This window comes from Clarias gariepinus, chromosome 7, assembly GCF_024256425.1.
Source record: "Clarias gariepinus isolate MV-2021 ecotype Netherlands chromosome 7, CGAR_prim_01v2, whole genome shotgun sequence".
Taxonomy (NCBI): domain Eukaryota; kingdom Metazoa; phylum Chordata; class Actinopteri; order Siluriformes; family Clariidae; genus Clarias; species Clarias gariepinus.
In genome coordinates this window covers 772,706-784,657 of record NC_071106.1, presented here as the reverse complement: position 1 = coordinate 784,657, position 11,952 = coordinate 772,706, and the positions used below count along the sequence as shown (strand labels likewise).

The 11,952-nt window shown below is 39.6% G+C and overlaps 1 protein-coding gene across 1 annotated transcript; it reads left to right on the top strand.

Moving 5' to 3' along the window:
• The first annotated feature begins 1,586 nt into the window (after window positions 1–1,586).
• On the top strand, window positions 1,587–8,747 carry LOC128527520 (long-chain fatty acid transport protein 2-like). Its single transcript, XM_053499947.1, has 10 exons — window positions 1,587–2,064; window positions 3,464–3,673; window positions 3,763–3,921; window positions 4,023–4,147; window positions 5,422–5,616; window positions 6,552–6,642; window positions 7,026–7,224; window positions 7,436–7,526; window positions 7,627–7,764; window positions 8,532–8,747. Exons 1-10 carry the CDS (start codon window positions 1,590–1,592, stop codon window positions 8,706–8,708), a joined length of 1,860 nt encoding a protein of 619 aa, XP_053355922.1. The 5' UTR covers window positions 1,587–1,589; the 3' UTR covers window positions 8,709–8,747.
• The last annotated feature ends 3,205 nt before the right edge of the window (window positions 8,748–11,952 follow it).

The window sequence follows — 11,952 nt, the reverse complement described above, 5'->3', positions numbered from 1 at the left end:
GGCATATGACTTAATCTTTATATTGTATGAATATAATAAGTCAATATTGTTAACTTGGAAATCTTACAATTAGTGTTGACTTTATTATCTAAACATTACTGTTAAATCATGCATTATAATGACTTTAAACGACTAAAACGACTTTAATGACTAAACAACTTTAATGACTAAAACGTTTTTGCTCTCTTTCCTAATATGCATATGTATGGTATGTATTATTACATATAAATAGTGTCATGTCAATGTTTGCTACAGTACAGTATTACATTATTTTATTTTATTAAATAATTTTTTTTTGTATTTAAAGAAAGTTTCTGTATTCAGTTTCTGTATATGCCTATTTGCATTTCTATTTGCTTTTATCCCCATGTTTAGCACATATTAATGCTCAATACTAATACCATTAGATTCTATACACACTAAGTACAAATGTTTTTGATACAATGACTTTGATAACTACTATATAAGTATAATTACAAGTGCAAATAGTAATACTGTAGTTGTCCTAACTATTTCACAGTCGTTCAAGCTGGTGATCCGGGTTCTCTTTTTTGTAAATGCAGTTAATGCCAAAACATTCACACTATCTTTAGGAGAGGAGGTCCTAAGATATACATTTACATTTACATTTAGGCATTTAGCAGACGCTCTTATCCAGAGCGACTTACATTTTTATCTCATTACACATCTGAGCAGTTGAGGGTTAAGGGCCGCGCTCAAGGGCCCAACAGTGGCAACTTGGTGGTTGTGGGGATGCCTTAACCACTGAGATACCCCTGGCCTATAGTAAGAATATAAAATGCTGTATTAAACTAGCCAAACTACAGTGTATGCATTTGCAGTTCGCGTAAAATTGGTATTACACATTGGTTGCTGAATTTAATCTTACAACAGACATGGAGGCAAAGACATTCTATAAGAAAGTTTCTTATAGGTTTCTTCTATAAGTTTGCGCTAGCAAAAAGCAAGAATCCATTTTTTTTTACACTATTTCTTATTAAGTTTGTCCTTCTGTTTTAACCTCGAAATTGCTCTACAGAAATCTGGAAAGCAGAACAAGCCATGCCCTGGCAGGAAAGCAACAGCAGCAACTCGGCAGATAAAAAAGAAATCAGTATGTACAGTAATTGTTTTTTATTATAACACTGATAAATACTCATGTACTGTACATGTCCATGTTGTAATAAAGGTATTAAATTACTCTTAAAATTGGTTTCCTTTGAAATGACTTTTTACCTCTTGCAGCCAGGAGTTTAAGGACAGAGACCAGCCTTAAAGTGAATACTCCTTGTATTCTGAAAGATTATTGATCTCAGTGCTAGAGGTCTGCAGGGAGTGCGTTGATGAGCAGGGTGTGATCTGGGGCCTGACCCCAGACTCACTCATTAACTATTGTCAATAGTACTGTATCTAAACGTTTGATAGAGTTTGACAGTTTTGTCATCCTCAAATAAAAAATGACACTTTTTAGTGATAGTATCGACACACACACACACACACACACACAGTGTCAATAAGTAAGAGCAATATACTTTGCCCTGAATATTACATAACTCTGAAATCTTGGTGACTCTTGCAAACTGTCAAACATGGAGCTACTGTACGCTGCATTTGCTACTCTGAGCGTGATGTTTATGCTGTTTTTTGTAAACTTTCCTTATTTCCTGCATGACTGTGCGTTTCTAATTAAAGTTCTCAGGATTAAATCAAAGCGGCAAAGGTTACGGAAGAGAGTTCCGTTATACACTGTGCTCGAGTGCTTTCTGGAAGATGTGTCCAGACATCCACATAAACCCTTCATAATTTTTGAGGATGATGTCTACACGTACCTGCCGGTGGACTGCTGGAGCAACAAGGTAGCACACACGCTGCTTAAACACACGCACCTGAGAGAGGGAGATACGGCCGCGCTGCTTGTGGGCAATGAACCAAACTTCATCTTCCTCTGGCTCGGACTGATGAAGATCGGATGTTCTGTGTCGCTTTTCAACACCAACATTCGGAGCAAATCTCTAATGCGCTGCTTCATGTGTTGTAAGACAAAAGTGCTGATTGCAGGGGCAGGTAATACACCTGATTTTATGTGAGCTTAAATTTAATGTGTGTTTAGTGTTCATGTAACATCTAACATGTAGCATCTTTGTAACAAGACATCTTAATGAAGGTTTTCTATTCTTTGTGTGAGAGATTGTGTAGATCATCCATAATGCACCATCATCTACAAACATTTTGAGGAGTTTGGGCATGTATGTAAAGCGTTTTGAGTACTGGTACGGTGTTGGCACAGTACTTCCACTTAATAAGCTAATACCCCAATGTAATTGTATATTCATTAATGCAAACTTCAAAGCACTTACGCAATTCGCTTTGGAGAAATGCATCTGCTGAATGTCATAAATATAATTGTTTAGTTTTAGTAAGTTTACACTTTAAACAATTGTTGGTTAATTATCTAGCTACATGCAAAAGTAAATATGTATGACATCGTCTTTCTAGCTGCTTTTATTAGCCTTTTAACTCCAGTCATAAAATAATTTTTTTAAAACAGTAAAAAGTTTAAAACACAGACAGTAATCTCCCATTAACTGAGACCTCTGTTGCCAACACCAAACTTTCTCTTACCTTTTAAGAGATTTCATTTTGTTGGTCCTTCGATTCAGAAACACTTTTCTGGCTTCAGGAGAGCTGCATTGATTTAAATAAAGTTTACAGTAAGAAGAAACAAGAGCATCTTATAGGGATAGATCTTTCTGAAAGGCTTAAGATGATCCTGGTAAACAACAGCTCCACTTTTCTTCTTAATCTGTATTTTTTCCATAGCTCCAAAAAAACATTCAGCCTCCAAAGAGAACAGGACTGGAAGGGGTCTTGCCGTGAGAAAAAATTAGAGGTTGAAGTGGTTACATCCGGGTCTCAAACAATCTCAAAGATCCTAGCCAGTGGAACCGACAGTGCAATCTCCACAGAAATTTCTCATGTTGATGTTACTCAGAAACTTGCTGCTAGATCAGCCAAACAACCTTTGGCCCTAGTTTCAATTGATCTCTCAGCATCTTTCAACATGAGCAAGAACAAGAACATCCTGTCCCTCCAGACTTTGGAGTTCATGGCACAGACTGGCAGTGACGTGAATTTATTTACCTGAAGGGAGAGCCATTTCGCATAAATTTATCTGTCTATTTATCTGTCCATGCAAACCTTTCCACTGGTGTCCCACAAAGCCCAGTGCTGGGTACTGTTCTGTTTTAGATGTACAGTATATCTGTTCTATCATCTCTGTACCCGGTCTAACGAGGTCACACCCTCACACTATTTCCTATGCTGTTATCATGCTGATGACACTTAATAGTTTCAAAGCACTTGTCAGATTTATCTTTGTATCTTTTAAAAAAAACAAAGTGTGACTTGTTGTGTTGTTTCAGGGTGTCATAATAGAATGTTTGAGGTTTGTGTGTTATTTCAGAGTTTAGCGATGCAGTGTGTGAGGTGCTACCAGAGTTGCGTGAACGTGGCGTGTCTGTTTTCCTGTTGTGTGATAATTGTGACATGGATGGAATTCAGTCTCTAAAAGATAAGATGGATGACAGTGACGATGGGCCCGTGAGTCTCATGCTGAGAGCTAACATTACTATGAAAACCCCTGCCGTGTACATCTACACATCTGGAACTACAGGTACACAACTACACACTGATACTCACAGCCACAAACAGCAACCTCCAAACTACACCTGTATACGTGTGTGTGTGTGTGTGTGTGCATAGGTCTGCCTAAAGCAGGTATTGTCAGTCATGACCGAATGTTTGGTGGCACTTTCTACCAGTCATTGTTAGGCGTCAAGCACGATGATGTCATCTACATAGCCCTCCCCCTTTACCATGCTGCAGGATTTATCGTTGGTCTAAATGGGGTGATAGAGAGGGGTCAGACTCAAAAACATCTTAAATACCTCTTTAATATATTGTGGAAGTTTCCTAAATGTTCTATATTAAATGTTCTATTATGTGTATATGTGTGTGCTCAGGAATCACAGTAGTGTTGAGGAGAAAGTTCTCAGTGTCTCAGTTCTGGAACGACTGCAGGAAGCACAATGTCACGGTGATCATGTATATTGGAGAGATCCTGCGCTACCTCTGTAACACACCCAAGGTTACACAAAATAACACAACTAAACTCATGAGAGATAATGAGATAAAAACTGCTTAGCATATTTGTGATTTGGCAAGTCAAATACGTAGCAGGCAAGGTGCTCAGCAACCTGGTACTTTATATGCGTGATAGTGTGTTACTGAAGTGATGTGAGTAAGTCTACTTACCATGTGTGAATCATAAGCATAGTGACACCACTACAGTGCAGCAGCCACAAGCTCCCACTTATATTTTTCCCCTCTATAGTGTTTACTACAGATGGTCACATACTGTACAGTACATGTGCATTTCAGTTCCTTCCTTGCTTAGCTTGACCGTGACCTGTTCTCAATGTCTAAGCCTTCACACATTATTGCCCAGGGATATTCTTCTTTGCATATTCCAGATTGGGGTCTGGGGTCAGAGAGCAGGGTCAGTCATGGCACAGCGCCCCCTGGAGCAGACAGGGTTAAGGACCTTGCTCAAGTGCCCACAATGGCACTCTGCTCAAGCTAGGGCCTTCTTATCAGCAACCCAGAGACTCAAACCGCTGAGCTACCACTGGCCCAGCATCGCACATCCAACTCTGGTTCTATAGAGTAGCTATCTGGCTATCTTTTAAACAAAAACAGAAAAAATGCATAAACCCAAAAGGTTTTTAAAATTATAGCAGTGGCTATCTAACAAAATCTGAAAACAAAGGAATACATGAAAAACGTATTATAATCAGTATAATAAATATTATACAACAGTTAATTCAGTAATCTGATTGGAAAAGAGGTGTTCTACTGATTGAAGAGTGCTGATAATGGAAAGTAATGGCACTGGGACGTTCTACAGTGGTTAACTACATTAACTGTGGGTCACAGCGTGGTGAGAGTTGTAGTAGTCTCTGTGTGCATGGAGTTTGCATGTTTTCCCTGTGCTTGGTGGGTTTCCTCTGGGTACTCCAGTTTCCTTCCACAGTCCAAAGAGATTAAGGTTAGGTTAATTGGTGTTTCCAAATTGCCTGTAGTATGTGAATGGTGTGTAAGTGTGTGTATGGGTGTGTGCCCTGCGATGGATTGGCACCCTGTCCAGGGTGTATCCCACCTCATGCCCTAAGTCTCCTGGGATAGGCTCCAGGTCCCCGTGATCCTGAATACAGGATAAAGCGGTATAGAAGATGCGTGAGTGAGTGAAGTTAATATAACATTAAGTTACAAAATGAATTTTGAAACTTACAAACTTTGATTTTGTCAAACCATTCAACCATTTTGTCAAACAGACACATTTATCACCATGATGTTTCTCAGAGAGAGACAGACCGGCAGCACATGGTGCGAAGAGCCATTGGAAACGGACTGCGTGCTGACGTCTGGCAAGAATTTCAGAGCAGGTTTGGGGTAAAACACATTAGAGAGTTCTACGCTGCATCTGACGGGAATATGGGTTTCATGAACTACCCAGAGAAAGTGGGAGCTGTGGGCAAACAGAACTTCCTGTACAAGGTGAGCATAAGACCTTAAGGCTCTTCCTTTTATCCAATCAGAGAAGGTCAGTGTCAGGGTGATATCACATAGCTTCATCAGGATGTCAACACACTTCAGTTGTAAGGTTCACTGCAGATGTCACCATGGCTTACTGACAGGCTAGTTAGCTCTGTTTTAGCTGAAACGGAAAATTTGAGAAAAATGAAATTTAGAGTGGGGGAGGACCAGCCACGGCCTCGAGAGGTGCAGTTCTGCATGTTCCAGTTATGTAGCCTATTCAATATTCACTGCTGATTTCCTGGATCAGGTGTGTGTTCAGTCAAAGTGAATTGGTCCTTCAGCTTTTGACTGAGGAATTTCTAAACATCCACTGGAGCTAAATCTATTTATAACCAGTGACTTACATAATCAAAAGGCTGACCTTGTCCACTAAATCTGGATGTTATGTTGACATGCGTAAATCGGCTCAATTACTACAATAATAAAGCCACATAACACTATGTTTTGTTCAACAGGTTGATTCATTTCCGTTTACATTTAGACATTTGGCAATGCTCTTATCCAGAGTGCTTTACAAAAGTGCTAACTTTCCGTCATTGGATTCATTCTTAGATACAACAGAGAACCTGGGGTGAAGTGTTTCCCAAAATGTTTGTTGTTTCTTGGCCGTAAATGTGTGGTGTCCTTAGGATAAGCAGGATGAAGGCCTTGATGGAGTGTATCACAGCGTAGTGGAGCAGGAAGATACGGCTGGGGGGAACTAGAATCTATAGATTTTAAATTCTTATGTTAGTGCCAGCGTAATTCTGAAAAAAATTTGAGTGTGCATTCAAACTTGTTAGCTGTGTGTAAATAAAGTATAGAGTATATAATAAAGTACAATTTGGCAGGATTAATTAAAATTAATTGTCAGAAATCTGTATTAAATGCTGGTCTGTCTGTACTCTGTGCAGAAAATGTTTCCCCATGCACTGATTCGGTACGACACTGAGACACAGGGACCAGTCCGGGACAGCAGGGGGCGCTGTGTCCCCGTTCCTACAGGTGAGCCTGATAATACCCTGTTCAGCATGAACACACACACACTCGTCAATCAACACCGTGTAATGAACAGTAATGAGCTTTAACATAAAGACGGAATATCGTAACAGAATGTGCCGTGAGGATCATAAGGATTGTGGGTAATTTAAGTTTCACACAAATCAGATCGGGGAAAGAAGGAGACACTACAGTCAGAGGAACAGTGAGAGCAGAGTTAGGAGTTACGAGGAGTCAGACGTCTGTTCCTTAGGAAACCAAAAAAAGTATAGAGAATAAATGAGGGAAAGTAAAACAGGCCGTAGTTTGTGATTCATAATTAATAGATCATTGATTAAAATAGGATGTGCATTGTGTGTGTGTGTGTGTGTGTGTGTGTGTGTGTGTAGGTGAAACAGGACTCCTTGTGTGTAAGATCACTGAGCGCACTCCATTTCAAGGATACGCAGGAAATCCAGAACAAACGGAGAAGAAGAAGCTGCGTAACGTGTTTGAGGACGGAGATGTTTATCTGAACACTGGAGATCTGTTGAGGACCGACCACCAGGGCTTCATCTACTTCCAAGACCGGGTCGGAGACACTTTTAGGTGTGTGTGTGTGTGTGTGTGTGTGTGTGTGTGTGAGACAGAAAGGAAAAACAAACAAACCGAGCTGTAAGAAATGTTCTGTTCATTAGAAGAAAAGAAACAAGTACATGACCAGACGTCTGAACCTAAATCAGAGAGGGAACCTGGGCAGGTGTGTGTGTGTGTGTGTGTGTGTGTGTGTGTTTGATGAGTGTGATTGTTTGTGGTGCAGATGGAAAGGAGAGAATGTGGCCACCACTGAGGTGTCTGATGTTATATCACTGCTGGATTTTGTTGAAGAAGTGTGTGTGTACGGTTTTCAAAGTTCCAGGTAAAAAAAAAAAAAACAAGAATAAAATCTTATTTCATCTTATTATTAATATTCAGACATTTACCGCAACCTGTGTTTGTGTGTGTGTGTGTATTAAAGGTCATGAGGGTCGCGTCGGCATGGCAGCACTGAGAGTAAAGGAAAAGCGAGAGTTTGACTGCAACAAAGCTTTCGATCACGTCACCAACTTCCTGCCTGTGTACGCTCGGCCCCGCTTCATACGCATCCTGGTACACATGTACACACACACACACACACACACACACACATACATACACACACACACACACACACACACACACACACACATAAATACACACACACACACACACACACACACACACACACACATTAGAGGTGGAAAGAGTAATAAACTTTTGAAGTCTAGGACAAGTTTTGTTACTTCAGTGAAATTTTAGTGAAGTTCAAGTAAAGTTACTATTATAAAATCTACTTAAGTAAAAGTAAAAAGTAACTCATTCAAAAATTTCTTAGAGTAAAAGTTACTGTGTTCCTTTTTTTACCATAATTTTTATTATTTTTGAATTTTTAATAAATTAATTTTTTACTTAGTAGCGAATATGATTTAAAATGTAGCAAAGTACAATACTTTAAACAAACCATAGTTAAGGAAAAGTAAAATTACAGATTTTAAGACCTACTTTAAAAATTAGAAGTACACAAAAATACTACTCAATTACATGTATGTCATTGCCTCTGATACACACACACACACACACACACACACACACACACAAACCTCATGTCCGTACTTTATGGTACCACCCGTGCAAAAAGGGTCAAACCTGTTACACCTACGGAAGAACTGAGTGCAGATGTGTGTGAAGCTGCGCGGTAGTGAGCTAGCATGCTAACTGTTATTCATCACTACAGAACACTGATTAGCGATGTAGTTCAGGGCTTTACTGTAAATAACCCACTGATGGTGTGTTTATTACAGATAAATATACAGCTGTTGTTGTTGTTGTTGTTACAGAGGAGTCTGGACCTGACCGGGACGTTTAAACAGGTGAAAACTTCTCTGATGAAGGAAGGATTTGATCCTGAGAAAGTGACTCCGCCCATTTATTTCCTGCAGGAGAGCAGCAAGAGCTACATCCCCCTGACACACACACACTACAAATCTATCATATCAGGGGAGGTCCGCTTCTGAACACACACACACACACACACACACACACACACACACACACACACACACTCTCTCTCTCTCACACACACACACTACAAATATATCAGATCAGGGGAGGTCCGCTTCTGAACACACACACACACACACACCGACACACACTCACACACCGACACACACTCACACACTACAAATATATCAGATCAGGGGAGGTCCGCTTCTGAACACACACACACACACACACACACACTCACACACACACACACACACACACACACACACTCTCTCTCACACACACACACACACTACAAATCTATCAGATCAGGGGAGGTCCGCTTCTGAACACACACACACACACACTCTCTCTCTCTCTCACACACACACACACACTCATACTCAATCTCACTTTTACTCACTCACACACGCACTCAGTTACTCACACACATGCGGACACACACTCACACACACGTGCACACACTCACTCATACTCACATATATAAACACAAACACACACACACACACCTCCGCCTTCACTAAGTCTGATCATAAAAACAGCTTCTTCAACAGGAAAAATCAGAGGCCACACCTCCTTCACTAGGATGGATCAGTGTTTTACTAATTTTTCTATTAGTATTACATAGGAACCTTGGATTACGAGCATAATTCGTTCCCGAAATGGGAATATAAAAACACTCATACACCAAAGCGAAGAAATATTAGAAACTTAAATTACACAAATAAATACATAAAAATAATTAATACAAAAAATAAAGTAAAAATCAAACAAATTAACCTGCACTTTAACTTTGAAAAGAATTGTGACAGAGCAGTGTTTCCATTAGAGTGTGTGTGAAGGTGAGAGGAGGAGAGGTGTGTTTGAAGGGGCACGGTGTCCAATAACGTGCATGCCCACACATTAACTGAGTCAGTGCAGGCTGATACAGAGAGGAAAATGGATCTTTAACCTCTCTAATGAGACTTGCTTTTGCTTTGTGTTCCTATGCGCGGTACACACACACATACAAACACAAAATAAAATATGTTTTACACACACACACATGTGGTCACAGTGTTATAGTGAACAGTACACACGTGCACGGATGTTGATTATACCAGTGAGAGACGAGCACTAAGACCCAGCAGGGGAGACGATTACCCACAATTCCTCATGCATAAGGAAAAAGCTACCCAAAAGCTCATGCATGCTATATAATACTCTATATTCCTAAAACCAAGACTTGATCATTTTTTCAAGTCAAAATTAATTAAAAAAATTTTCTCGTTCTGTGGAGCACAAACGTGTTACTTGCAATCCGAGGTTCCACTGTACATATTACAGTAATAATTATTATATGTGTTAGTCATTACAAACCGTCACATCAGCAACACGCCACATTTTAGCTAAACACTTTACACTTTACCCAGCAGGGGGAGCTGTGAGGATTAACACCACTGTGACAAACCAGATTTACAATGGCTGAGTGTAAGAATAAACACATTCACCACACACACACACACACACACACACACACCTTGGAGCCAGGTTTAAATATTCACTGGGCTCACTTTTAGCAGGTCACGTAGTTGAAGCATGAATAAAAAGAGGGTCTGTCAGACTCAGTGTAAAAGAACTTGCACATCTCTGGAACAAAATTCACAGCATTCGACCTTAAATGTATATGTTGTATTTGTTCAAATCAAGAACTACCATGTCTAGCAACACTCGTCTCTGGTTGTTTCATGAGTTGTCAGGATTCTAATGTTCTGTTATAATGAATATTTAAAAGGAATGAGACGTGGGGTCATGTCAGTGCAGACTGAACCTGTAATAGATGTTTTGAGTGACATTTACTAAATACAACCACGCCCCTTGTATCTGTGTGTGTGACCTGTTTAAAGTGCAAGTTTGTGTCTGTTGTCTCTCTTCCGAAACAACCTGCTATCAAAATGAATTACATTGGCGACGAGGATTAAGAGTATATTTAGAGACTGTTAGTGTGGGAGAAACACAATGTTGGACTTGTCGTGAACTACGTGTCGTAGGAGAATCTAAAGCCATACTTCATGGTTAGAGGTCATACCAATGGCATCAATTACCTCATCACTTACAATTGATGCTCTCCGAGGTTCACCACCGATGGCTCTAAAAGCTGAACCAAATCACACACAAACGGCCTTTAGCCGAGACCTGAAGCAACCCCAGATCACAACACAGTATACACACAGTGGACACTATGCATGATGGGAGCATCGCTTCACGCGCTTCCCTTCTCACCCTGATACTGTTTAGTCCCAATCCTGTGAGTTCTCATCACATTGTGTGTGTGTGTATATGAACATGCTCTTTCTTTCACTATTAAACATAGCTTTGATTCACCTACAGTACTTCCCCAGGCATTTAAGTAATCTCCCATCACACTCAGGATGTTTTTCTAAAGATATTTTTGGGTGAAGTTGAGGGTTTAGAACTATCATTACAGGGTTTAATAATGTCTTAAACAGTTCATTTCCCAATTCCACTCATTTCAGCTTTATCTCCTTAATAGTTGTCTTTGGTTAATATCAGACAATTATGTGACTCCCTTTTGAGCTAACATTGTGGTAAAGACCCAATTATACGTTGTGCTTTTCCTTTAGTATAAAGACACTTCAGGAAGCCCTCGCTTTTTATCTTATTACACCAAAAACAAAAGTTTAAAATGCAGAAATATGAATTATACACAATCTTTAAAATGACATGGGTTACTGAGTTCATGGCCACACCCAATAAAACAAGCACTTGGTTTAAATTAGTACACATGGAGTTTGTAGTCTGAAGAGTGCACATCCAGCGGTACCTCGTCATACAAATACCCTGCCTCAAGAATTTTCGACTCAGAAACTGAAATTTTACAAGAATTTTTTCCCGGCATATGAGAAAATGAACCAAGCCGCATCGTATGATCATATTAAAACTTGCTTGTGTCAGTGGAAAGCCAAATAAAGTGAGTAAAAAAAAATTTTTTTTTTAGTTTTTTGCATTTTGTTTTAAGAATGTTACCAAGGACCAAGAAGAAAAGGGAGCCACTTTCAGTTTTGTTTTTTAATCAGCTGGGGCCAAAATAAATCATACATTAAGGTTACGTGAGGTTAAATGTCTATTTATTTATTTATTTATTTATTCATTTATATATGACTAAAAACCTGTTTCACCATTTGGGGTCACTACAGCAGACCATCAGATCTGCACACAACTTGGCACAGGTTTTAAGCCAGATGCCCTTTCTAA